The sequence below is a fragment of the Musa acuminata genome, chromosome BXJ1-6, assembly GCF_036884655.1.
Source record: "Musa acuminata AAA Group cultivar baxijiao chromosome BXJ1-6, Cavendish_Baxijiao_AAA, whole genome shotgun sequence".
In the NCBI taxonomy this organism is placed as follows: Eukaryota; Viridiplantae; Streptophyta; class Magnoliopsida; order Zingiberales; family Musaceae; genus Musa; species Musa acuminata.
In genome coordinates, this window is record NC_088332.1 from 4,753,550 (window position 1) to 4,780,696 (window position 27,147).

At 40.9% G+C, this 27,147-nt stretch overlaps 3 protein-coding genes and 1 long non-coding RNA gene across 11 annotated transcripts; 2 read left to right on the plus strand and 2 right to left on the minus strand.

Moving 5' to 3' along the window:
• Positions 1-583: 583 nt before the first annotated feature.
• On the plus strand, positions 584-5,956 carry LOC103986896 (probable E3 ubiquitin-protein ligase HIP1). 2 transcript variants are annotated; one of them, XM_009405038.3, is made up of 6 exons: positions 584-1,020; positions 2,045-3,352; positions 3,559-3,609; positions 3,680-3,778; positions 4,342-4,500; positions 5,607-5,956. In XM_009405038.3, the coding sequence occupies exons 2-6, from the start codon at positions 2,930-2,932 to the stop codon at positions 5,736-5,738; spliced, it is 864 nt and encodes a 287-aa protein (XP_009403313.2). In that variant the 5' UTR covers positions 584-1,020; positions 2,045-2,929; the 3' UTR covers positions 5,739-5,956. The 2 variants fall into 2 exon arrangements, with proteins under 2 accessions (XP_009403313.2, XP_009403312.2); XM_009405037.3 differs by having other exon boundaries at positions 584-877.
• Positions 5,957-10,417: 4,461 nt separating this feature from the next.
• Positions 10,418-13,952, plus strand: LOC135675756 (uncharacterized). 6 transcript variants are annotated; one of them, XM_065186239.1, is made up of 4 exons: positions 10,418-10,568; positions 10,968-11,375; positions 12,089-13,031; positions 13,741-13,952. In XM_065186239.1, the coding sequence occupies exons 3-4, from the start codon at positions 12,100-12,102 to the stop codon at positions 13,775-13,777; spliced, it is 969 nt and encodes a 322-aa protein (XP_065042311.1). In that variant the 5' UTR covers positions 10,418-10,568; positions 10,968-11,375; positions 12,089-12,099; the 3' UTR covers positions 13,778-13,952. The 6 variants fall into 6 exon arrangements, with proteins under 6 accessions (XP_065042311.1, XP_065042307.1, XP_065042310.1 ...); XM_065186235.1 differs by having other exon boundaries at positions 12,094-13,031; XM_065186238.1 differs by lacking the exon at positions 10,968-11,375 and having other exon boundaries at positions 10,418-10,625.
• A 967-nt stretch (positions 13,953-14,919) lies between these two features.
• LOC135675755 (probable receptor-like serine/threonine-protein kinase At5g57670) lies at positions 14,920-17,561 on the minus strand. 2 transcript variants are annotated; one of them, XM_065186232.1, is made up of 7 exons: positions 16,837-17,561; positions 16,487-16,741; positions 16,243-16,400; positions 16,097-16,176; positions 15,876-16,017; positions 15,604-15,753; positions 14,920-15,190 (listed from the first exon to the last, which is right to left on the minus strand). In XM_065186232.1, the coding sequence occupies exons 1-7, from the start codon at positions 17,060-17,062 to the stop codon at positions 15,014-15,016; spliced, it is 1,188 nt and encodes a 395-aa protein (XP_065042304.1). In that variant the 5' UTR covers positions 17,063-17,561; the 3' UTR covers positions 14,920-15,013. The 2 variants fall into 2 exon arrangements, with proteins under 2 accessions (XP_065042304.1, XP_065042305.1); XM_065186233.1 differs by having other exon boundaries at positions 15,882-16,017; positions 16,837-17,558.
• Positions 17,562-19,845: 2,284 nt separating this feature from the next.
• LOC135675757 (uncharacterized) lies at positions 19,846-23,650 on the minus strand. Its single transcript, XR_010513987.1, has 3 exons — positions 23,515-23,650; positions 21,396-21,530; positions 19,846-21,268 (listed from the first exon to the last, which is right to left on the minus strand). It is a non-coding gene; the product is annotated as an uncharacterized LOC135675757 (long non-coding RNA).
• Between the last annotated feature and the right edge of the window lie 3,497 nt (positions 23,651-27,147).

Sequence of the window (27,147 nt, forward strand, 5' to 3'; positions counted from 1 at the left end):
TTGTCAAGCAGTTCTGCATCAAACATTGGTAAAAACCATCCAAAAAAAAAAAGTACTTTGGGTTTAGCTAATCAAAGAGTATGTTTACTTTCTTATTTTTATCTTGCTATGGCTTGTATACTGATAGCTCTTGAGATGTATTATTCTACATGTATTTGTACATATAATTTTACATATATGGATGCACATGAACCAATATAATTGTTAAAGAGCACAATAGAATTTGGAGTATCAAAATAAAATTTTGATCAAGATCAGCTAAATATCTTTATTTGAAATGTCCTTGAACAATCCTGAGTGCAGGTAATTGGAAGCTTAAGTAAACATGTGTCTAAGATGATGTAATAAATAGATAAAAGCTCCATTTGTATTCCCTGTATTCTATTTGCATTACCAGAGTAGAAAGCTTGAATTCTTCTACCCTTCCAAAATATGAACCATGTGGAGACAAGGAGTGGCTGTGTGAGGATAGGGATGAATGATCTTTTAGGTATGATCATCCAAAGGACACCCTCATCTTCAAGGAAATGATTGGTGAAGACTAGCATTAAAAATCCAATCTTTGCTTGCTGGGCATCGGATGCGGCGGACTTTTCCACGTCGTTTTCCCCTGTCCGCTCCGATCTTTCCACCCACGCGTGATCCGACACGGCGCCCGGGTTTTCCACTAATCGCCAGGCAGATCCGACGGTCTTCGTCGGTTGTTCGACACCGTCCCCCTTCGGCCGCTATGAGCTCATCCACTGTCTTTGGACTTTCTGCAGGTGGGGCATCCAGACCGCGGGTCTCGTCGGACCCACCTCGGCTGTCTACAATCCATTCCATCTTCCTCGACTCCGCTTCGGGTTCTTCGCGTGACGAGGACGCGCAGTTAAAGGTACGATGCGGGAAAGAAAGGAAAAAAGCGTTCGTGTTTTCGTTGATGAGATCGCTTTCCGATCGCTTTGGCTCCGAAAGATCCGACTTGTGCATTTGAATGCCGAATTTTGGTTCAATACGAGGAAAATGAAGTAGACTAAGGTGTTCCTTCTGATAATTTTTGTTTACTTTGGCTCCATGAATCCAGCTTTCTTATGAAAGAACCGATCTTTGTATCATGGGTATATCGATTTTTGAGAGTTTGTGCTGCCCTCTCTGTCTCGGCTTTGAATAGTCGTTCTTTTAAATAGTATGGTCCGCTAATTTAGATGTAAGCTCGCTAAAGATCGAAGCTTTTGCCCCTTCAAAATGCCCTTTTTTCTCCTTCCACGAGGATTATCTGTGTATTTTCGATTTATCGACATGTTTATCGTTTGAATTATGCATAAATGGCGCAACATTGATGATGCTCGTTTTTGTTTTTTCTTTTATTTTTAGGAAAAAAAGGAAAATTTGTGGTTCGCTTATCTAGCTCGATGTTAATTTTCTTTCATTATATTTTTTATTTTGGTCACGTATTAATGATTACGGAAGCAGACTTGCTGGAGAAGAATATTTTAGTAACTCATATCCTTCTTTACTTAGTTGAATTTTTCTTAGATTTATGGATTTTGTCATGATTCTCGGTGAGTTGGTTGTCATGTTCTGCATTTGTTGAACTTTTGTATACTGAATGGGAGGTTTGTTTGTATGTATCTTATATTGATTGTGTGCATCTGTTCTTGTGATTCTTTTCTGAGAGGACAATATTAATGACATGAAAAAGCTTCCATACACAATTCTGTTTGCTAAATCATGCTGCGTCGTGAATATGATCCTATGAATCAAACAAAAGTGAAGTAGAACTAATTGGTTGGTTTCGTTTCTTTTCCTTACCATTTAATTATGTGCAGACATGCCTAGTCTGCTAACATCAGTTTCTTAGAATTTGTGTGATGAGCAGGAACCTATGACCACTTCCTAGTTGCTGACACAAGTATTATTTGTTCGGGTTTCTTGGTTCCTTCACTATATTGGTTTACTACCAGACTCTTTTTAATTTTCTTTACCTGCCAAATATCCTGCACTTTTTTCTTTACCCTAATAAGTTCCATTTCTACATGGTGATTTTTACACCTTATTGTAGAACGAACTCTACCATAGTCTTCAATTTCACTATTTGCCCCACATTTAATTTTGAGATGGATGAGCATGTGGTTAAGAGAGCAGATGGAGGTCAGAGTTTTTCCATGAGGTCTGGCATTGTTTTCAAAGATCAAAATAATGAAGATCGAAGTATTCAGTGTCGTGACAGGCTGGGGTGTGGTACCAGGCATAACACCATGAGAGGTGCCCAAATTGACACTCAGGAAAAATCCAAATATGCAAGAGCTTCATTCCATGCCATGAATGGTAAGGTGATAGCTGGAAGCTCTTCCAAATCATCTTCTACTTCTAGGGGATATGGAAGGTCTTTCAAGGAGCAGTTGAATCAAAAAATTTTAAGGGGCTCAGCTGTTGCAGAAACTAGTAGCAAGCAGGATGAGATTGACAAATTAACCAACATTGAGTGTTTAAAGGATCTAAATTCTGATGATTCACGAAGAGGGAAAGAACATTTAGAATACACTGCCACAGTCATAGGGCCTTTAGAAACTGAAGATACAACTGAGTCAACTATCAGTGATTCAGTATGGAAACCACATAGACAAATTAATGGAAATTTTGGCTCAGGAAAACAAGACCCTTCTTCAAGGTCCTTTATGCGATGCCCAAATATGGCATATACATACGCCAGTCATCCTGCTAAACCTGTTTCTCAAAGGTTGAGAGCTCTGGTGCAGAGGGCTGTGGTCTTAATAGGCTAAGTTGCACATCAATATCAGATGTTCTTTCTTCAGGTGCTTCATCCTCTGGTTTCACACATCATGGGAGGGTTGATACTGTAAGAAAACGGCCATCTGAAGGAGAAAGTTCTACTTCCAGATGCAAGGGTGCAGGTGCATCATCAACTGAAAGGTATGTGGTTTCCATGCATACTGGTTCTGGCTCAAGTTCATCAAGTATGAGTAAAGTAACACGTCAGCCAGTGTCAAGAAGGACCAGAAACCAACCTACTACTGGGGATGGTTCAGTTTCAGTTGGAACTGGGAGGGCTTCTACTGGTGAAAGTCAAAGGAGGCTATCCGCACAAGCTGACTACAATATCCTTCCATTGGATGAACCCATTATGCTTCCCCAGTACCAGCGGAATCATTTTTCTCTTGCAGAAGCACCACCTGAAAGTTCATCAAGATCATCACATGCCTTTCGTAATTCATATGAACGACCAAGATCAAGCAGTCAGACTTTTCGAAGTAGGTCAATGTCTCAACCTGAGGATAACAGCACACAAATGCTCTTTGGCTCTTCAGGAGATGGCTATCATCACTTCAATGTGGAGGGAATTGCAGAGGTTTTATATGAACCTTTTTATCCTGTGGTTTCAATTTTCCTTATTATATATTTGCTGGGTGCAATTTAGTTTAACTATCTCAAAATAGAAAGGGACTAGAGTTCCTTTAAGTGGTATCATTTTATCATTTCGATCAAACGGTGGTTTCTTATTACTACACATTGGAAATGAGAACCCAAATTTAACAACTGTTCATACATATGCAGGCGCTCTTGGCACTTGAACATATTGAACAAGACGAGGAACTGACATATGAGGTTGCTAATATCTGTTCTCAGCCCCATAATCTTATCTTCATCATCTGAATGAGGTTTCTTTATTCTGCAGCAATTATCGGTCCTGGAGACAAGTTTGTTCTTTTGTGGGCTTAGTTTCCATGATCAGCATAGAGCCCTGAGGATGGACATTGAAAATATGTCCTATGAGGTATAGTCTTTGTAGGTAGCTTTTTTGTGAATTCAATACTGACCTTTCTCTGTTTGTTACATTTTTTTTTGTTTGTACAAAGTTGTGATTAAGGATGTCTCTATGCTGTGTCTTGAATGATTATACGGATGCTTTCTATATTCTATTTCTTAAATGGATCTCTCAGGAAAAATTTTGGCCTAGTCAAGTGTAGGATTTATGCAGTGCTGTGGCCTTTATCTCTCTGATATTCCACAAGCTAGATTACTACGCGTTCAAATGGTTATTCCCTGCATGGCTTTCTGTGTGTGAGTAAAGCAGGATAGCTCTTTCCTTTACAGCTATTTTCCTCTGAGACTAGTTTGTGATGAAGTGAATCTGAGTGCTTGATGGCATTTCATTAGATGAAACTTTGAGTTGATCCCTATTCTTTAGAATATATCAGCTTCTTGTTTGCTGAACAACTGCACTTGCATTCATTATAATGACTGATGATAGTTGTGTTTTCATTTTCCTCTCATTTAAGAGTCGCCTTCTAAATACGTGTCTCTAATTGGCTCAGAAACTGAAATTTTGGTTGTCAGGAATTGTTAGCTCTTGAGGAGAAAATGGGTACTGTAAGCACAGCTCTCTCAGAGGAGCAATTGTCTAAATGTCTCAAGAGAAACCTATACGAACCCACCTATCAGGCCACTGGAATTGCTGTCTGTGGTGATGAGAATATGAAATGCAGCATTTGTCAGGTACTTTGCTGTTTTCTTGCATTGATGAGTTAGTGAAATATGAAAAATTATCACTGATAGGTTGTGTTTCTCATGGAAAGCTTTCTTGATTAATTGGCACTCATACATTTGGAACAGTTTGAGATCTAATGAAATTATCTTTCTTTTTTCACAAAAAAAGAAAAAGAAAAAGCTGGCACTCATACTTTCTAAAGCATGAAGGTCATACATTTCCAGATAACATGTACAGTTTGATACTTGCCAAGTAGCCCAGGCGATCTATCCTTTCCTATAGCGTAGGCATTAAAACAAGGTCACTTGTGAAAATTCTCGAGTTATGAAAAAATTCATGTTTTAAAATAACATGATCATGTTTACCACTGGCTATCCTAGTGGATGTAACATTTGTCAGTAGAATTCATTCCCTCGTATGCGAATTGGTTTCATCTTTTTTTTTAAAACATTTAGAAGATATTGAATAGGTTCAATAAATAATTTTATAATATTGCTACTGATTTTTTAAAAAACATTTGCAGGACATTAAATGGGTTCTACAAAATAATAAGTAAGATGATACACATATACATTACTATTTTTAAGGCATTGTATGTTTGTGATGTTCTTCAATCTTCATGCACTAGTGTGTAAAATACAAATGTGTAGGGATTGTGTACTTACACATATGTATGATGGTCCAAACAAGTGTAGCATAGGATTCCTGAGGTTTATTACTATATTACTACCCAAGCATCCAGGTAATAGCTTCTTATTATAACCCATCAGTTGATCTCTAAAACTTTAGTAATTTGTACATTGTTTAAATTCTTATTTTTGGCTTCTTATTATAACGATCAGTTAATAGCTTCTTCTTTTTGGCTTTAAATTATATGTTGAATTTTTTTTTGTGCATGATATATGTCAGACCATTGTTTTTGCTGGCCATTAATCCAAGCCTCCAAAGTCTCTAGTTGATCTATTATTTTGTGGATGGTGGCTATTTGCTGCAACTGCGTCTTGTAATAGTCTTGAACATGGCATGGCCATTAACTTGTGCTACAGTTTGCTTTGGAGAAATCACAGTAGCAGATACGCGAACTTGCTTTCTGATCGACGATGATCTGTTTCAGGAAGAATTCATCCGGGAACAAGAAGTAGGCGAGTTGCAGTGCGAGCATCTCTACCACGCGACATGCATCGAGCAGTGGCTTCGGCGGAAGAACTGGTGCCCCATCTGCAGTTCATCTGCCCTGCCATTGTAGAGAAACGGCGAAGATCTTTTATGTCCTCTGTGAATACAAACTTTTCTTCCATGTGACAAATCTAGAATAATCCTTGTAATAAATTTAGGATGCTCCTATGTGTACGTTGTGTTCCCTAAGTTACAACAACATTATTGGGATGATTCAGTGATAACTTTAGCTTTCCTAAAAGAATATTCTTTGGGGACAATTTAGAGTTATATATTTTAAAATTTTCATTTGATGATCCATATCCATTCTATAATATCATTGTTAAGGAAATTCATCGGCGATGTCTGAGTCAACTTGTCACATGATCGAAATCCCAAGGCGTAGGTGGCTTCGAGATGAAAGTGTTGAGTTATGGAGGTGTCACCTATAGTAAGATTAAGGTCGGGATAATTTTTTTGACTTGATCCCTTCGATGCTTCAGTTAGTGATCAAGGTTTCTTAGTGGGTATGGATTTTTCTTAGAAAGAGAGCTTCCCAACGTAGCAACGAAGAGTAGCTTTTATACCTGGCCCTGGGAAGGAGATAATCGATAACCAACCCAATGTCCCCCTCTTGATATTTTATCCACGTGGGTGTCAAGAGGGAGACAACCTTGAAAACTTGTTTTGGACTTTTGTCCACGCGGGAAATCGGGTGGATGGTAACATGGATCTTTTCCTTCAACGATAGCTTTCACACGGCGTTTATATGTCAAATGATGATTGATCGGTAATATATTCACTATCATTTGTCTCCTCTCCCTCAAAGCATGCTTCAGAGCTCTTATTAGAGGGGCTTAGAGTACAACGTTTAATTCATCTGATAAGCCCATTGTCAACCTATCCCTTTGTGGTATCAAAAGGACACATTGGCCGAGTGAGGGTTGGGTTTTCCTAACTCATGCCTCCAGCGCATTTTGCCTTACGCCGCTGTGGTAGATTTCTCTTGGCTCAAAAATAGTTTTCCCGACTTACATGCGTCAAAACACATTTTGTCCTGCGCCTCTATCATGACAGATTTTTCTTGGTATAGGTCAGAGTTTTTTTACCCACATGCTTCAAGCACATTTCACCTTGCATCTCCATCGTAACAAATTTATGTTGGCACAGGTCAGATTTTTCCACCTCATAATCCTCGAGCATATTTAGCTTTGTGCTTCTACTATAGCGAATTTCTCTCGGCGTTGGTCAGGTTTTCCCGACTCACATGTCTTGAGCATATTTTGTCATATACCTCTATCATAGCTGATTTCTCTTGGCGTGGGTCAAGTTTTTCCAACCCACATGTCTTGGGCGTATTTTTTCATGCACCTCTATTGTAATATATTTCTCTCGGCATGGATTGGGTTTTCCCAACATATGCCTCGGGCACATTTAGCCTTGTGCTTCTGTCATAGCACCTTATGCATATTTTGTCTTGTGCTTCCGTCGTAGCGGATTTCTCTTGGCACGGGTCAAGTTTTCCCGGCTGACACGTCTCGAGCATATTTAGTCATATGCTTCCATCGTAGTGGATCTCTTTTAGCACAGGTCGAGTTTTTTCGACTCACATGCCTCGGGTACATTTTGCCCTACGCCTTTGGTGTACTGGACTTCTCTTGGCATGGGTCGGGTTTTCTTGACTCATATGCCTCGAGCACATTTAACTATGTACTTCTATCGTAGTGGATGTCTCTTGGCCTGGGTTGGGTTTTCTCGACTCACGTGCCTTGAGCATGCTTTGTCCTATGCCTCCACCATGATAGATTTTGAATCATTCGTCTGTCATGACGAGCTTCTAGTCCTTCCTCCGCTATAGCAGATATCAAGTCCTCCTTTTTATCATGGTGGCCTTCAAGTCCTCCCTCCGCTATGACGGATTTTAAGTCCTCCCTTTGTCATGGCGAATTTCGTGTCCTCCCGTCATGGTGAGTTTTAAGTTCTTCCTCCATCGTGATATATTTTGGATCCTCTTCTTGCTATGGCGGGCTTCAAGTCTGCCCTCCGTCATGGTAGATTTCAGATTTTCTTACATCGATGTCTCTTGGGAATTACCCTAAAGGGACATTTGTCTTGATTGTAACCACTTCTTCCTGCCTTGGTCTAAGCATTAGACTTGTAGGAAAATTGATTAAGGCATTAGACCTGCCTTGGTCTGGGCATCACAACAGCACCAATGACCACAAAAGAAACATAAGGTCATCACGAGAAAGGTCCCACGCCCTTAAAGGGATGACGCACCCAATGTACTATCCCAAGAGAGGGAGCCTCCCACCAATATAATGCTTATGCCTCTTGGATGGCGAAGTTCCAAGTCTTCCTCACGGAAAAAGAGAAGCATGTTGCAGTCGATATTAAACTCGTGAAAAGGGAAGTTCCTACCCTTTGCGACTTTATCGGGTTGGTGCTGTCGTCAAAGGCCTCTAGCGATGGGAGGTGGAAGTTCATCGAGAATGGCTCCTCTTGGATATTCTGAGTGAATGTGGATCGACCAAAGTGGGATCAATCAGACTGTCCCCTCTGGATTATTGGAACTCTCATCACATCTCTTCTAAACGTTGGTCCATTTGTCGTAGTTAGATCTTCGGGGAGTCATCCATTGAATCCACTGACTAGGTCTCAGATTCGAGTATAGAAGAGTAGTAGTGCGATGGTGTACTGAATTTAACAATTAGGGTGCAGGCACTCCCTCGACCAATAATTCCATGGGCCTTGGGAGATCATAAGATGTTGGCACCGTATCGAATGAGGGGATCTCAATGGGTGCTAATGGCGGTTGAGGTATTGATTGCAGTTGAGCTGGTGGCATCACTTGTTAGGCTAGCCGAGACAAGAGCGAGGCGATAGTTTGTATCATGCTCGTTAGCATATGCACCTATTGGGTGAGATTCAGAAACACCACGACAGAGAGTAGGTGGCTCGAGGTCCTTAGGGGCGAGAGGCTTATCATTGAAAAAATGTCAATACTGCATCAGCATTTGCATACAAAATGGACGCATCCACATATGAGAAAGATAACAGTTGCCCCCTAGTAAAGATGTTATGGCCTCCTCGTTGGAGCGTTCATTAAAAGAGTTGATGGATGAACATTCATACGACATTAAGCTCTCATTATAGTACTAAAAATGTTAGAAAAAATTATTATTGACGTTTGAGTCAACCTGATGTAGTCCAAACCCGAGAGTATATGAGCATTCGAGGTGGAAGCATCGAGCTTCGAAGGTGCCACTCGCACTAAGATCGAGGTCGAGAAATTTTTTTTGACATAGATTCTTTGGACGCTTAAGTTAGTGACCAAGGTCTTTTAGTGAGTGTGGGTTTTTCTTAAAAAGAGAGCCCTTGGCACCGTGTTGGATATTAGATTTTATACTTGACCCTAGGGAGGGGACAATCTATAATTGCCCCAATATTTTCCTCTTGATGTTTTGTCCACGTGAGTAACATGGGGGAGATAACCCCGAATGATCTGTCTTAAACTTTTATCCACGTGGGTAATTAAATGGAGGGTGACTTAGATATTTTTCTTCTATAATAGCTTTCACGTGATACTTATATATCGGATGATGATTGATCGCTAATATAGTCCGATGAAATCTTAAAACCCCAATTTCTTAGCCAACCTTTTCTTGCATCATATCAATTGTTCATTTTTCGTCCACAATTTCATCTAGCACTATCACGATCACCATCATCAACATATCTACTATTTTTTTTCGTGTGGAGCTTATTACATGATTCTTAGACACGACTTATTCCATCATTGTCGTGCTATTAATACAACTTTGCCGGCCCCGTCATGATTGAATGACGTATAAATAGTCCAACTTGTCATTTGTTTGTGCATATTTGTCCTAATCAATCATCAATTTATATTTTGAGTACGAGTCGAGCAACAATCGACGTCGAAGAGAGACAATACATACACATCCTTGACTTGTATAAACTACATGCAATCCACCAACGCATGTTCCGGCAATGATCCATCCATCACCAATGCAAAGTCAACCACGCTTTTGTTTGGGGTAAAAGATGGTTCTAATCTTTCTCTAATGCTATAAATAAAGATAAATCGAGGCCCAAAAATATTCCATTACCCATCAAATTGATTGATGGGGTAAAAATTCCATCTAAATTTTCTCTAATATTAAAAAACGACAAAATCAACCATGATTTTTTGGGGGTAAAAAGATCAAATACTACAAAAAAAAAAATTCGACAGCGAAAATATTTTTGTATCGACGGCCGGAAATGTTTCACTACCTATCAAATCGATCGAAATTGTCCTCTCACGTGACCATTTGACGACTGTCTCTCTTCTAATACGATAGAAAGAAAACAAAGACGAATGGACGGCTAATAATATTTTCCATCACCATTAAATCTAAGTCACGTGATAAATACCACAAAGTCAGCCGCATGACTTCTGTTTGGGTAAAAGTCAGCTCTAATTTTTCCCTCTCTAATACGATAGAAAGAAAATAAAGACAAATGGACGGCTAATAGTAGTCCATCAACCATTAAATCTCACGTGCAAGTCACGTGATAATCACCTACAAAGTCAGCCCACTCACTTGTGTTTGGGTAAAAGTCAGCTCTAATTTTTTCCCTCTAAATACTAAAAAACAAAGATAATAAATACATTTTTCTCCGCCCTTCGAGTGGACCCCATCTCGTCTTGCTTTAACGTGGCAAAATAGAGATAAAAATGGAGTTTTTATTCGCTTCCGCGAATCCGTCTCGGAGTTCTCCACCTCATGCCGTCTCCTTTTCTCTCACCCTTCTTTCCTATTTCCTCACGCCAAGTAGAGATCCGGGGTTAGGGTTCTTCGTCTCTTCCACGCACTCTTAGCGCTTCCTCTCCCTCCGGGGAATCTTTGACAAGGTTGGTTGTCGCCTCCTTACGATCGTTGTGCCTCTGCCGGGATTCTACTCTGCCAAGGTCTTTCTTCGGTTGTGGTTCACTTTTTTCCTGAATTTTGTTGGCGATTTTTGTTTCTCCCGAGTATTGTTTATGTTATCGGCGATTCGGCAGTCAAAAATCGATTTTGATTGGGTACAGTGGTTTGATGAATTGCCTCTGTTCTCCCCGTGCCGACGGTTCCTGTTTGTGGCGTATGTAGTATGTGTGACGAGGTTACCGTTCGTTGAAATTATTTTGGATTTTTTGTCTTGTTTTGTGATTCGGAATTTTAACTGAATCGCTTCAGATGAACAACGCAGAACTGAGACTTGTTAAAAAGTGGAATGTATGTTTCTTAAAGTTTTCACATTTGGATTCCAGGTACTGCCTTATGAATGAATACTTTGGTAATGGGTGGTGAGCAAGTGGTTTATCAGGTTTACTGGCAAAGGATGAATCAGATGTAAATATGTTTGTAGTGCACCGATGCAACTGTGTGAAAGAGTATTTACAACGCATAGAATTGTGAGAAGTGGGCTGAGTTATAAATTGTCTGCAAAAGGAGACAGTGTAGCAAGCCACTTTTACTTGTTGTCTTCGGTCATCAGGAGTTCTACCAATCTAGCAAAACCATATTTTCCAGGCTAAAGTGGTTATAGATGTTTCTATGTACACCTGTGTTATCTCTTGCAACTATAGAAATGATATGTATAATAGATATGGATTGCTGAAGAGTGAGAGAATTGGAGGCAGAGGAACAGATAGATCTAAATGAAAATTTCTACTAAAGTAATTTTCAATGCTAGCTTGTTAATTATTTCTATATTGTTGATACTTTGAATTGATTATATAGTTCGTTCAATATACGATAGAGTGAGGTCAACAAGTGTCTCCATTGAAGTTTAGTTTTACATGGTTTGCTTATTTAGCTTATTGCATAATGGATTTTCTTATAAGCATATAATAGACATCATAACTAGTTAGTAGTATTTGAAAAATGCTTTTGTATGGACCATTTAGTTTATGGTTGAAGTCTCGCCTTAGTTCATAATTGAAGTTTGTTAACTGAGTATTCAAGTCACACCAGACAAAAGAGCATGTATTATAGGTAATTTGGGAGAGGCGCAGCAAATGGAGTAGAATACCTCGGCATCTTGTGCTTGAAGGTGAAACATGTAACATGGGATGCTATTAAACAGCAGAATTACCCTTTTGAGTTAGAAATAGCTCAATGGTAGCTAATAATGGTGCTTTCTAAGGTAGTTTATAGCAGTGTCCATGTAGCAGTTTTATCGGACAATACTGCAACATATATAGTTTCACCTTTGTGATGATTTTGTTGCTTTCTGTTTTCTTTTTCTTTCGATGAAAGCTTTTGAGCAGCCAAATTCTTAAAAAAAAAACCAGCGTCTCATGATTTTCTTGTTTTCCTTGTTTGATGAATTAGATCCTTTAAAGTGAATTTTGGCTCTATTTAATAAATAGTGGTGGTATTTATGTAGAAAAGATTGAGATGGCCTTATGCGCATTCAACAAGAAAGCATTGAAGCCCAACACTTACGCTTTGGACCTGGAGAACATAAAATTGGATTTCAATTGGGAAGATGTGACTTGCTCCATCTGTTTGGATTTTCCTCACAATGGGGTACTACTTTTTTGCTCTTCGTATGATAAAGGTTGTAGGCCATTCATGTGTGATACTGGTAAAAACCATGCGAATTGTTTGGAGCGTTTCGTAAGTGCATATGGAGTGCCTGCTGTTGTAGAAGTCACAGCTGCTGCAAATGGTGTTTATATGGTATGCATTCAAGAAACATCTTCGAGCCCGACCAGCCAACCGACCTGCCCGCTGTGTAGGGGAAACGTAACTGGGTGGCTCATTATTGATGAAGCCCGTGCCAACTTGAACATGATGAAGCGATGTTGTGAAGAGAGACACTGTACATATGTTGGCAACTTTTCTGAGCTCCAGAAACATGCTCAATTAAAGCACCCCTCTTCCTACCCTTCCAAAATTGATCCTGCACATAAACTAAACTGGGAAAACTTCCAGCAGTCATCAGAGATCATAGATGTCTTGAGCACTATACATGCAGAAGCACCTCATGCAGTGGTAATGGGAGACTATGTCATTGAATATGATGATTCAGAATTTAATGATGAGTATGAACATCTTCATAGGAACAGGGGAAAATGGTGGACCTCTTGTATATCTTGTAAATTGTTCTCAAACTTTAGGGGTTCGAGAAATCAGCGAGGGTCCAGAAGGCATTCCCGAAGCAGTCATCGATCAAATTATGATGGTTTCTATGTAGGTGAAGGTTCTTCAAGATCTGTAGAGATAAGAGAGTACAGATTTGCTGAAGCTGATGACGAACTTGCACAAATTGGTGCTGATGCTGGTGTTGGTGCTGCAACATCACTGGTCATTCCCAGCCACTACAGGTGGGATTATTATTAGTATTATTCTTGTTGTTTCTTATAACATAATGCCAATAGAGTTATCATACTATGTGGTCATTTGTTTGGACAATAAGTTAGGGAATAAGGACTTATCCCATAATAATGGTGCCAAACAACCTTAATTTAGAGGATTCAGCCAGGGGTTTCCTTTTATCTGGTCAAACAATGTAACCAGTACAATAATAGTCCTTTTTCTAACAAAATGATAGAATTAGTATTTCCTTCATTCTTGTGTTGTTTATTGAGGGGTAAAAGCAAATATTCTTCTCTTTTTTGGTTCGTAATAGAATAATGAACATCTTGCCTTTGTTTTTATTTTTAAATTGAACAATAATGGTATTTGTGATTTCCCTGTGCATGGAATAAGTTTACTTGTCCTCTTGGTAATTATTATTAAAGTAAATTTCCCCTATGTCTATACAACCCTAGGATATTTTCTTGTGAGAAGGTAGATTTGGATCATTGGGTTTCAAGCAATCAAAGGAATATACACACAAACACACTTCTTTACCATTGTGATAAGCATTTTCTTCTGTGAAAATGTGTGTACTTTGAAATATGGGGTTGTGAATTCAATCTGATTTCAGAAACAGTGTTAAGATGAAATCTGTGAGACTGGACTTATTTCTTATCTGAGTTATCTTCCCCTTGATTGCTTTTCTGACATTCAATCTTTTCTCAATATGGACAGATATGGGAGGCGCAGTTTCCGTTTCTATGATCGGTGACCACCAGGAATCTCCAGCTGCTAGTCAGTCCCGTTAGGACAAACTTTCTTCGTTTTAGATTCAGATTCTTTCTGGTTGATATAGGATTTGCTTGTTGATGTTTATCTGTGAATATATTGTTAGCATAACACATCTGGCAATCCTTAATCAAATATTTGTGGGTGCATTGATGCGATTTGTTTCTTGGTATTGTAGGCCTACTTATGACCTCATTTTAGATGAAAATTACCAGATTGGCTGAGATCTGCAAGCACATGATATTTGTGGGTTTGTGGGGGCATCAATCTAATATGCTATTTTAGATGGAGGGACAAGGTTGATGCTGATTAGATTTAAAACACAAGTTTTTCGGATCTGTTAGTACTACATTTCACATATGAGTCATATCCAGGAAAGATTAAGCTTCTCTCAAATTGGTATATGGTTCCATTCTGATGGGACTGCGTCATATTATAATTAGAAGGTTGGGAGGTCCTAGTGTGATGCATGTATAATGGGAGAGGACTCTCATAACTCTTCAGTAGTCATGAATATGGCATCCTCATTGTGATATGTATGACAATTGAATATTAATTGAAGTCATCATTCTACAACTTGCATGATATTTACTGAAGATGTGAAACCTTGACTATTGATATTAAAGTTTAGGATCCAATCCTCTTTTAGCCACATGAATTAGATAGAGGCTGATGCAACATGGGGACATTGTCTCTTTTCTGAGGTGGCCATGAGCACCCTTCTTGTGTGTTAACATCTGTGCCAAGGCACTTAAGCCATGCTCTTTCTTTCCTGAGCTTGGCAAGGAGCAGGTGTTGAATAGATCAGCAAGGCACTTCATGTAGAGATTGATTTCTTTTTATCCTTCAGCAACCTTGTGCTGCTGTTGGAACTCACGGGATTGTCCAAAAAGGAGATGGATTCAATAGTTCTGAGCTGCTTTCTGGTTGATGTTGCTTGGTTGCATGGCCTTCTACTCTTGTTGTACAATAGAGCTAAACATGAGGTCTCTGATACTACCATTCTTTCCCACCAACCCATCACAGCAGCTGATTTCTACTCTAACCTCAGCTAATCAAGCTTTCATTTCACTTGTGTTTCCTTTCTAGAATGGTGAGATGATAGAAGATAAACCCATCTCCACATGGCTCCAACAATCTAAAATTCTATTGCTGTAGTTTGGCTTACAATGCCTTAAACATACCAACTTAAGATATATGAACATTGCATGTCCAAATGCTACTTGTTCTGTACGTTACTCCTCATTGGAGATCCTAAAGATGAGGGAGTAGTACCGTCGTCGTCGTTGATGAGATCATCAAAGCCCCAAAACTCTTCTTCCACCTCCTCTGCCTCCTCCTCTGGTGTCGTCCATCGATCTTGCGAAATCTCACCACCCTCCAATAATTCCACGACCTGCAGACAATCATACTGCCGATCATGGTTTTGTTGTGATCTTATCAAAGACCTATAACAATGCTTATGATGCAGAATTCAGCAGCATCCATGGCGATTAGAACAATCCTTGTAATGGCAATCCAGAAAGGTGGAGGGCACATATTTACCGGCAGAGGACTCGTGCCACTTGGCACACTTTAATCTCTGCACTCTAATCGAATCTAGATGAACTACAATGCGAGCATGAATGTCAACCTCACCAAGATGTTACCACTTGCCTTTTGCAGATTATAATTTATGACCAACATGTTCAAGTCATAAGCTGGTGATTATTGTTCATGACAGAATCAAGAAATCTGTAGGGGCTATTCAATCAAAGAGGATTATGCAGATGAAAACAACAAATCTCCAAATGATCTTTGTGAGGTTACCTCGGTCATGGAGGGGCGCAATGTTGCTGCTGCTCTGACACACAGAGAGGCTGAGAAGGTGAGCCGTCTCAGCTGCTCCATGTCATAGTCTTCACATAATCTTGGATCGACCAGCACTCGCATGTTGCCATCGTCGAGAAAAGGTCTTGCCTGCAAAGATGTAATTAGCCAGTCAAAAGATTGCCGAGTTGTTGATCTTTGTGGTGGATTGAAGGAAGAGAGAGTGAAGCATGAGAATGTCCGCATGAGTCAAACGAAGTGCTGCAGCTGACATCTACCCAGCTAAGCAAGCTCCTGTGGGAGCCATCCACTGGCTTTCTCCCGGATATGATCTCCAGCAGGAAGACGCCGAAGGCGAAGACGTCCGTCTTCTCGTCCACGATGCCATGCATGAAGTATTCCGGCGCCAAGCACCTGCGTCGACACCGCCAGCTCCCCTGTCAATTCAGAGCTTAATGCCAATACTTCGATTCAGGAGCTCAGAGACGTATACCCAAATGTCCCTTCGATCGGCGCAACCGCACGGTGAGTCCACTCCGACGGAAGCCATTTTGCAAGGCCGAAATCTGAAATCTGAAGGCATTGCGTGCTTTCAGGGATTAGTCAGTGGAGAAGCAAGAAGGTTATTTCATCATATACCTGAGGCTCAAAGCTGGTCGTGAGGAGTACGTTGGAGGCCTTGATGTCTCTGTGGATGATCCTTCTCTGGCACCCCTTGTGCAGGTAATGGAGTCCGCGCGCAGTGCCCACCGCGATGTCGTACCGCAGCTTCCAAGCCATTGGTGGCGAGTTCTCATCTGCAGGCGACACGGGCAAAGACCACAGTTGTGAGTCGACTCCCACGCCTTTTCTTGGGATCTTTTGATCGAGTCATTGGGTTTACCGTGGAGATTGGACGAGACGGAGCCACGGGAGGAGAACTCGAAGATCAAGTGGAGGTCGCGGTCGATGCAGCAGCCGAGAAGAGCAGACACATTAGGGTGCCGCACATGGCCGACGGTGCCGAGCTCCGTCAAGAAGTCCTTCTCCCTCTGCTCGTCCGTGGCGGCTATCATCATCCTCTTCACGGCAATCGCACGCCCGTCCTCCATCACGCCCCTGTACACCTCCGCGTGCCCACCTCTGCCCACCAAGTTATCTACCCAAATCCAGAAATGGCCATAGCAAGCACAAGATCAGATTTTGACATGCAGTTCTCGTTGCGGCAGCGCATAAACCCTAAAAAAGACAAACCTTGGTGAAAACCATTGGTCGCCTTGTGGATCTCATTGTAGGAGAAGCATCTCCAAGTTGGTTTCAGGGGCGGCGAGCTAACATCGAGCATAAGCTCCACCTGTTTGCTCTCACACACCGGGGAGGCGTTCTCGTGCGTGTCCTCTTCATCTCTGCTCCTCCTCCTTCCAACGGTGACAGAGAGGAGGCGCCTGAGGCTTTTGCTTTTCTTACACAGCTCCCGCATTCTTCGTCTCTGTAAAGGAGAAGCGGAGTGCAGTCGTTACGCTCCACGCTACAGGCGGAGGGCAGTCGGGCTCCCAAGGAAAAGGAGAAGCGGAGAAGTGCTGCAGGGGGGATGAAATGGGCAGTGAGGGGAGGAGGATGGAGGGAGAAGAGGAGGCATTAATGGCATTTGAAACAGTGCACCATGAAAAGCTAAGTGCAAAGGCAGGGGAGAGGATGCTTTGGTTGCAAGGGATGCATGGAGGCATTTATTGTCATGGTTGTGCATTTGGTATTAAAAAAGACAATAGCAAGCGAGAGAGAGAGAGAGAGAGAGAGAGAGAGAGGATGGAAGATGGAGCTATGTAGGTGGGAAGAAGATCACTGTCTCTGCCGTTGTCTTCCTTGTAACAGATATCCTTTGGTAGTGTGGAAGGTGGCATTTGGAACTCAAGCATTTGTTCTTACTTATAGAGAGAGAGAGAGAGAGGATGGAAGATGGAGCTATGTAGGTGGGAAGAAGATCACTGTCTCTGCCGTTGTCTTCCTTGTAACATATATGCTTTGGTTGTGTGGAAGGTGGCATTTGTTCTTACTTACATGCAATAGATTGAGCAATTGAGCTAATAGATTCTGTCCACAAACAACAAATAAGAGAGAGAGAGAGAGAGAGAGAGAGAGAGAGGAGATGTAGATAGAACAGAGCTGCAATCAACAGTGGGAATTAGGTCAATTTCTTTGCCACTGTCTTTCTTCCATGTGAACTGGTGGTGTTTGGAGCACAAGAATTTGCTGCTACTTAAAGTTAGCTCTGTGAGAGATTGAGCTATGGATTTTATCCTAAGAGAAAGGGGGAAACAAAAGAGAGCTTTGTATAGAACAAACAAGATCAGAGGTATGTAAAGTATGTTGATGACAACATAGAGAAATCTTGACAACATGAGCTCAAAGAAATGAACACAAGAAGAGATAACCCTATTCCTTTTCTCAACCAAGACAGGAGTTGAGTTAGCATAATCAACAATAACAACACCTAAAAATCGATCTACAATCATCTTCTGTAGTATAATAAGATCATACATAATGTTATAATTGCTAGTCAAAAATGACATATGAAAGAGATGAATGCCCATATCATCTTAAATGAGATATAAACAGGGGAAAAAAAATTTAATTTTAAGAATGCTACCTTTGATTTGGATTTAAGGAAAGTTGTATTGAGATGTGTGGCAGCCACTTCATGTGTTATGTTGTGTATAGATCAAGACTTCTTGTTCTTGGGAGTGGTTATAAATTATTGGATCAATCTAGTAAAATATTGAGGCTTTGTCCTCTAGCCAAATAACAAGATAAAGTTACAATTTAAGATGCCTTTCTTGCATTGGTTCAATGGATAAGGTCTTGGATTGGGTCAATCTAATAAATTTTAAAGCTCTTTTTAGGCAAGTAAAATAGTTCTGTGATGTCTCAATAGCCACTCTAAGTTGAATGTTTCTACCATATCATTTAGACAAGAAAAATTGTATATGGATGTATTGTGCTTCTATATATATTATATATTAATTGAGTTTAATCATTGGTCATCAAAAAATAATGATGATAAACCATAATAATTATGGAGATAATGTGATAAACACTACCCTATTGTTTTTATTTAACCATCAAACAGAAAAAAAAATTTAACCGATGCTTTCGCTCATTCATATAAATTATTTATAATCAGTTAGCAATAGCATACGAGATAATGGATATCACATAGATAGTCGAGAAGATTTGAGACATATGTGAATTCATGTTAGCGAGAGTATCGTACACTAATCATAAATATCATGGGAACCTAAGTTTATTACGTACAAAATCATAATCATATTAGATTGAATTTATTATACATCAAATCAACGAGATCGTGACGGCTGAACTATGACCAATGTCTCTATATTGCTAAGAGCCTCGACCACTAAATAACATGACGATTGAAGGACCGATGTGAGATAGAATTTATCCCACATCAAATCGAAGTCCCTATAATGAAGTTACGTTGAGCCAACCTATCGAGTACAGCGTGACCATAGACCAACCATTTCATATCGTTACTTCCATGGACAACCCTTTCTTCTTCATGCAATGCAATCAAAAGATGGATAACTCCAATCGATCCCGTCATCTGTCACTGTTTAGATCAAAAGCAGCGTGGCCAAGATCCGGTCGTCTACTCCACAACCCCAAGTTGACACATAGTAGATTCTCTCCAAAATCTTATATTTTAAGATAATTATTATAATTATAACAACACTCTTTGAAAAAGGCTTTTTATCATTTTCTTTGGGATGAAGATCTCACTCTGATGATGATGGAAGCACTCTCGAGACAAACACACAGCCATGATTTCGTGAAGATGAAAAAGTATTATTGGTTGATGGAAACGAGAAAGTTGCATTAAATTCATCAATTTCCTTCTCAAATTCCAAGGCTAATTTACCATATGCATATGAGTAAGAAGTCATCAACATGGCATTTCTATCATGAGCTCAGAGGCCGAAACTTAAGGAATCAGAATCCTTTGGTGTGTACTTAAGCCTAGTTTAATTTTGATGCGTTTTAATAGTTAGTTAATTACAATTAGGATGAAGTATTAGACTACTTAGGAAATTTTAGACTATATGTTATGAGGGAATTTTCTTTAAAAGAAAAAAGGGTCTTCAGAGTGTATCATTTAAGCATTCATGTTTGGGAATATTGTCAGATGTCCTTCAAATTACATGAGCTACATATTTGTTGAAATAGTTGATAAGTTGCATGACAAAATATGATGAAAAGAATGTTTCAAATGAGCATTAAGTACATTTTCTTCAACTATCACATATTTACCATATAATTTAAATAAAATTGCACAATAACACATTATAAGTACTTTAAAAAAATACAAGTAATCCATGTGCATCATGGAATCACCCCTACAAGAGGTCATCTCAAACTCAGATAAGGCCTTGGATCTAATAACAGTAAAGCCAGTTTCACCAAACCTAAATATATATATATATGTACATGGAGGGAAGGACCAAGTCAAACTTGTTAAAGAAGATTTCCACTCATCTATCCTGCTCAACCATCCCATTCCATTTGATGGTCCAAAAGCATCCACAAAACCCTCTTCCTCTATAATTTTGGAGGAAGAACATCTTCAAGTTTAGCAAACCCCCCTCAGCTTCCTTTTCCTATATATATTCTTACTCCCCGTGATCATCCCTTCCTCTCCTCCCATTGTGGGGGGCTGACCAAGCCAAACCCATATCCAAAATGAACCCCAAAGCCCATGTCTTTCTCATCTTTCTCCCTCTTCTCTTCCTTGTCTCCTCGGTCATCACCTTAGACATTGTTGAGATTCCCGAACCATTCGATGAATTCTCCACCTTCACCAAGTATCTCACTCAGACGAAGGTGGCCGATGAGATCAATCGCCAAAGACCATCACCATCCTTGCCATCGATAATTCCGCCATCTCTCCTCTGTCCTCTCTATCGGCCGACATCCTTAAGAAGGTCATCTCCGTCCTTGTAATCCTTGACTACTATGATCCCTACAAACTCGACCAGCTTCCCAACAACACTGCCCTCCTACCCACACTCTTCCAGGCCTCTGGCCTAGCCACCAACCAGATGGGGTTCTTGGACTATACCAAGCTGCCCAGCATGCAGATGGTGTTCGGCTCAGCTGCCACCAGGGCACCCCTCAACTCCAATGTGCTCAAGGTGGTCGCAGCACAGCTTATGACATCTCAGTGCTTCAGATTAGCACTGTCATCGTTCCACCCAGCATCAAGAGTTTAACACCGGTATCAGCTACACCAGCTGCTGCCACGCCAAAGGAGGCGCCTGTTCAGAAGCCAGTGACAGCACCACATGTAGCAGCTCCAAAGGCTACTGCTGCAGCACAGGGTCCGACAGGAAGTGCAAATGATGAAAAGGATGCAGATGCATCCACAGCTTCGCCTGCGGAATCAGAGGACGCACTGAAACATCCTTCGTAAGCTGCTAGAACACTAGCAAGTGTGATAATTGGGCTTGTAATGAAGACCATTGCCTTGGGTACTCTGAATTGATTCAAAAAGGGTTCTCTTTAGGCACAAATGTAATGGGTGCTTGAAAGGTCTCCGCATTGGGTTTGGATATCAATGACGTTCAATTTCAATTACTTGCCTCTTTCTTCTTGCTGGATGATGATATGGTTCCTGCAGTCAAAATTTTGATTCTAATGATGTTCATGGCAACTATATCAAGATGATTTTGAACTAACTCATCGAAAAATCAAAGGGAGATGGTTCTATATCAAGATGATGATACTTAGCAATTGAATACCTCTTTGATTCGAGCACGAGCTTTAGATGAGTATAAACAATTAACTGCATGTATATTTGTCCAAGTTACTTGAGGAGAGGGTTCCCCCATGTTTCCAGTGAATAGTCCATCAATGTATTCTTCAGTGTCAGCCACCTAAATCAAAAGAGTATAAAAGAATGAAGGTAAACCATCTGATTCTAAATCTACTATAATCAGCACAATGATATCTCAATGAAGATTATGAACATTCATATCTGCCAAATTACATTTGTATTTAATTCCCCAGTTCCACATTATGATCATAGGCTTCCCAGTCATATTGTTCAGGGAAGTCTCATGTCAGTCAACACAGTCTGAAATGAAAACATGAAAAGGTGACGGTTTGAGAATTTCATGAAGCAGGTTAACGAACTTGGGAGAAGCTGTGCTCACAGAAGGCCTTTTTTGTAACATTTTTTGTCACGCTCAGGTCAATCTTTTGGCCAGAGGCTATCTTTAGTGATACTTTCTTCTTAAAGCATCTTGTTCTATACAGTATGAATTATGTGGTACAGGGACGTTAACCAGGTCACCTGATGGGTGGCTAAATGGACTAGTTTTGGTTGTACTAACTATACTAGGAGGCTGCCTCTGGAACAGTGTCCTTTTTAGTGATGAAAAAAAAAATGCAACATTTTGAATCTATCGAGCTAAGGCAGACTTACATTTCATTGATGCTAGAGAAAATAACAAATTACAATGTTACAAAGAAACTAGTGCTTCTGAAATAGCAACTGGTGTTGCAGGATAAGTACCTGAACAGACGCACTTTTTCCAGACAAAGTCTATGATTTAAGGAATAACCAATCTAACTTACAATTCTTTAGTATATTTCCCTCTAACTCAGTTAATTGGTTGAAGACATATGGTACAGATCTCTCAATCAGGTTCAGCAAGAAAATGCAGCAAAGCAATTACATAAAACATTTGAATAGTATCTAATTAATCACTTCATCCTACTACTTTTGAGAACAAAACTGAACCTAACTGGCCTTGTTGAGACTCCTAGAATGTGTACTTTTTGATGTCCAAGATGACAACATCAATGTGCACCAGTCTATGTCAATGCATCTTGAGAGATTAGCATCACCATAGATCAAAAGAAGATGATCCAAGCTCTTACCTTTTCATAGCCTTTGAACTTAAGCCAACCATTCTTTATAGCCAAGTTACCATTAGATTAATTTTCTGTAAGTTCTATCAATTATCTTCCCTTTCACTAACCTCCACAATTGCAGACTCGAGCATCGTTGACAAGACAGAAACAAAAACAGAAGCAGAGCAACTGATATACATAACTTCCAACACTTCCAGCTGTTTCTGATAGCTTTAGCATAATCCACAAGTCAATTACAGTATCAATTTAAAGGCTAAACAGAATTTACTGTATCCTGAAACTTGAGTCTCTTTTTTCTATTATAAGCTCATGTGAAATCTTTAGAATGGAAAGAAGAAATTTGCTTAGCCAATAAAGACTGACAGTATCTTTTTTGGCAATTATCACATATTTAGAACATGTATACTATATGCTTTACTCTTCTTTGAATTTTTTTGTTTCATGATGAAAGAAGTTACAAATGCGAGAAAATTTTGGATACTCTTAATTAGTTAAATGAGTTTTGGACACATTAATGGCTTTCTGTTAACTACTCCAACTAGAAATTTGGAACCAATTCCCTAACATGTTCAACATGACTTGGTAGCTAATATCAAAATATGCTAAATTGTTCAATGGTGCTTGATCAGCTAGCAATCAAACCGAAGCAAAAGGCGGGGAGTTTGAAAGAACAACCAGACCGACTCTATTCTAAAGCTCCCAGTCACATAAAATGATGCTACCCTTAAGCGTTCGATTTGAGGCACACTAGCTTTCCAGCAACTACCCAATTTATAGATCTACAACCATATGTCATCAAGAGAATCACGAACAATCTGGTAGCAAGTTCTGCTGTTTTTCATGAGGGAAAGAACAAGATAACAAGAAATCAGAGATTAACCCGAAAAACTTTCTACCATAGGCGCTTCGATTAGTAACAAAATCGTTCGATCCATTCCCCAATTCCCAAAAAACACGAAGATGAAATAGGAAGGAACCCACCACCATTTATGGAGAAGCCAAAGGTTGGGGCGGCCGAACCGAACGGGGAACACAGAGAGAGAGAGAGAGAGAGAGAGTTTAGGGTTCAAGAGCTCCAAGGATCAAACCCGTTGCGGTCGTCTTCTTTCAAGTTGGACCGAACCGGGATTAATTATTTAATGGGCCGGCATATATTTGAATTTTATTTACAATATAGTTTGGGAAATTAATTTATATGTTCCCTATAGGATTCCAATTTAATCAAATTATGAGAATATATGCATGATATGATTTACATTTGTTTTTAATTATATATGAAATTAATTAAAAAAACCCAATTATACTAAGAATAAGTGCTATGGTTTTACATATCTATCCTTTTAAAGGGTAAAAAATATCACATTTGTCCATCAATATATATATATATATATATATATATATATAAATATAATTTGGACCCCATAACTGCTTAGTTTACTGCAGGAATCAATAATTTCGTTTGTTCAAAGAAACACCATGTAATTTTCTCATGATCATGATGTCTTGAGTATTCAACAACTGAGGCCAGAATCATTGTTATTCATCATTTGAGTAGTAGATACTGTCTGATGAATCAGAATCTGACAAAGGTTAGTCTTTGTTCTTGCAGACTCTGTAAGCTGATACATAAGCTTCAGCACAACCAAGCCTTCGGTGATGTGGAACGAAAAGAGAGGCATCATCATCATCTCTGCTGATGGTGGCAAAAGCCACTGCAGAATGCAATATCTGCTGCACATTTAGTCAACCCTACTAAATGTGGCGTTTAGTACCTTGACATGAAAGACACGGCAGAACTGCCATGCACTGGATCACATGCAACGCTCACATTCATCACGAGTCGCTTGTCTGCAAAGCAATCGAGAGCAGCAGCACAAGTACCGTGACTTGAAAGCCTGTTGTTCGAGCATGCAGAAGGATTTCAATTGCGTGAGGAAGAAGACAGAAACCAGAAAAGCCATGCTCCCACGCATGGAGTCCTCGAGAAACAGTGAGAACGTCCATCGTTTCATGCCTCTCCAAACTTAGACGATTACATTGGATCCCAAGTAGAGGAACCTCCACGGAAATCAAATAATACTCCTACTTGATTTGTGATAATAGTGCATGTATATCTTCAGAGTGCATGTTTCCGATGGCTAGGCTTCGCTGGGTTTATCCGGATTCTCTTGGCCACGCGAACGAAGTCTCTGAGAGGATCAGAAGAAGCGAAATGATTAATGATCGTAGCGATTTCTACAGAGGTTGTGTTCAAGAGCTTGGCTGACTCACTTCCAGTTCAGATCACCCACGAGGAGTAGGTCATCCTCCATGTCCTCGTAGGCCGCGATGTGGCCAGGCACTTCGTCGGAGAGGTGGAGCACCTCATCTCCATCCTCCTCACGCCGGCCATCGCCCTCATCCACGTCGACGAACATGCGGCGCAACGCCTAGCTAAGCTCGCGTAGCTGGTGTGCTTGTCGAGGCGGATAAGGTGGCAGATCGATCAGACCTCCAGGAAGACGGTGACCGGGGGAACGACCGCCGATGCCACATCGTCGTCCAGAGAAGAGAGAGTCAAGTTGTTCTTGCCGGTCGGAGCCCGAGATGGCTGTGCGGCTGCACCGGTACCGCACCGCCGCTTCGGTGCTTCATGGTGCAACTCAAACCCGTTCACCATCTTCACTGCGTCGCCCACCCTGCTCCAATGTGTAGCTTAGAGAGAGAATATGGAGGCGAGGACAGAGAAGTCATGTGCGAGCGCTTCAACCATCAGTGTCCAAAGGACGGTGAGAGATGCCGCGAGAAAGATCGAGGTAGGGGATAGATCGCATGTGGTTTTATAGTGGGGGAGAGAGCAAATCACATTGTCGTTGTTGCTTGCGAGTGGGAAAGGAAGGAAGGCCATGTCGTTGTCGTCGCCGCCGTCATTGTTGATGCTGCTTGCTGAGGTGCTGATGGCTCGTGGTGAAGTGGCGGTGGTGGTGTGGCTTTGTTGGGTAGAAGAAAAGATGGGCCGCGATGGCCACCGGTCGAGACTTCGCTTATGGTAGGTATCTATTGAGCCTCATTTTCATGTTTACATGTCTTTTCATTATTTCTCCTTTTATTTTCTTGACATGAGTGTAAGTAACCATACATGAAGCCCCTCTCTGGGCCACTTGGACTCATTAATGGCTCGTCCTCTGTGGGCTTTTAGATAGGTTGATTGTGTCGTATATATCCAATTTGGTCCGTATATATTGTGGTAAGCTTCCGATAAGCACACATTCCCTCGTTTCCAGTTGCAAACCAATACTGTCATCAACATTAAACCATACTGATGCCTTAAGAATCTGCTTAGAAGAAAGTATACTACACACCAAATCCTAGGCATGACAAGAACAAAACAAGAACCTGGCGCTTGAGGGCGTAGACGACGTCCATGGTGGTGACGGTCTTGCGGCGACCGTGCTCGGTGTAGGTGACGCCGTCGCGGATGACGTTCTCGAGGAAGATCTTGAGCATGCCGCGGGTCTCCTCGTAGATGAGCCCCGAGATGCGCTTGACGCTGCCACGGCAGATGGCGGGCTTGGTGATGCCGTGGATGTTGTCGCGAAGGACCTTGCGGTGGCGCTTCGCCCCGACATGATCGCAACTCTCTCTCTCTCTCTCTCTCTCTCTCTCTCTCTCTCTCTCTCTCTCTCTGGAAGCGCCCCTTGATGTGAGGTCAAGGAGTAAGCGCACTGGAGGCTGTCGGATGGAACGCCGATCCGCGAGGAGGAACCGATACGGCCGTCCGATTAGGAGATCGCTGCGGTGTGAGATACGAAGCTAAAGGAGGTCACCCGTTCCCTTCTCAATGCGTTTGAAGCATTCATGCCCTCCTGGAACTGAGCATGATGACAACAAAACATGCATGCGAGGAATCCTGAACTTAGCATGATCACAACAATAGGAATTTTGAATGGGATTTACTGTTTCTCATAATGCCTGCATTTTACTATATCTTTCATATATTTATTGAAAGATGAAAACTCAGAATCCAAGTAGATATGGTGTATCATAATAATATAAATCCATATGGAATCGAACTGTTACTATAGGCAACAGGTTTGGCCCTTAGATTGAGCTGCTATCTTCTCTTTGGCATTGACATCTGTGTGACGCATGAACCCTAAATGAGATTGATTCAACACCAGTAGAAGTGGTCCTTTTGAGCAGGTGAAGAGCACGTACCTGCTCTTTTGGAGGCTAGTTGCAGGTGGTCTTTGGCATTATGCAGCAGCGAAGGATCACAGGACGGAGAAGAATCACAGATCGTATTGTAGAATCCTCATGAGGAAGGGGGGAATATATGCCTTCGATCTCAGAAACCATGGTCCCACATGTGACTCCTTGTACCGCTCCAGTCTCTTGGATTTTACTGCCTTCAGCTCCCAGAAACTTTTCGCTCTTGCTCAGCAGATTCGATTCTTTGCTGTAGATTAAGATTGTGCGACGAGCATGGAAGAACGTGCATGGAAAGCGTGAGAGAGTGCAACGTGAACCGGAAGCAGGCACAGTGACGGGGGGATTTGTTTAGTGCAACCTATCGGCCATTTGGGGTTCTCATATGAAAAGATGGGAGGGTAGGGGTCGTGTCAATCATCACGC

Bases quoted from the DNA above. Each gene is read 5' to 3' on its own strand.
- LOC135675756 (XM_065186235.1), top strand. The intron at 13,032-13,740 runs GTGGGATTATTA...CAATATGGACAG, and splicing joins GTCATTCCCAGCCACTACAG to ATATGGGAGGCGCAGTTTCC.
- LOC103986896 (XM_009405038.3), top strand. From the start codon at position 2,930: ATGCATACTGGTTCTGGCTCAAGTTCATCAAGTATGAGTAAAGTAACA. The intron at 3,779-4,341 runs GTATAGTCTTTG...TTTGGTTGTCAG, and splicing joins TTGAAAATATGTCCTATGAG to GAATTGTTAGCTCTTGAGGA. The intron at 4,501-5,606 runs GTACTTTGCTGT...GATCTGTTTCAG, and splicing joins TGAAATGCAGCATTTGTCAG to GAAGAATTCATCCGGGAACA.
- LOC135675755 (XM_065186232.1), bottom strand. From the start codon at position 17,062: ATGCGGGAGCTGTGTAAGAAAAGCAAAAGCCTCAGGCGCCTCCTCTCT. The intron at 16,018-16,096 runs GTATACGTCTCT...GTGTCGACGCAG, and splicing joins CCGATCGAAGGGACATTTGG to GTGCTTGGCGCCGGAATACT. The intron at 15,754-15,875 runs GTCAGCTGCAGC...ACATCTTTGCAG, and splicing joins GCTTGCTTAGCTGGGTAGAT to GCAAGACCTTTTCTCGACGA.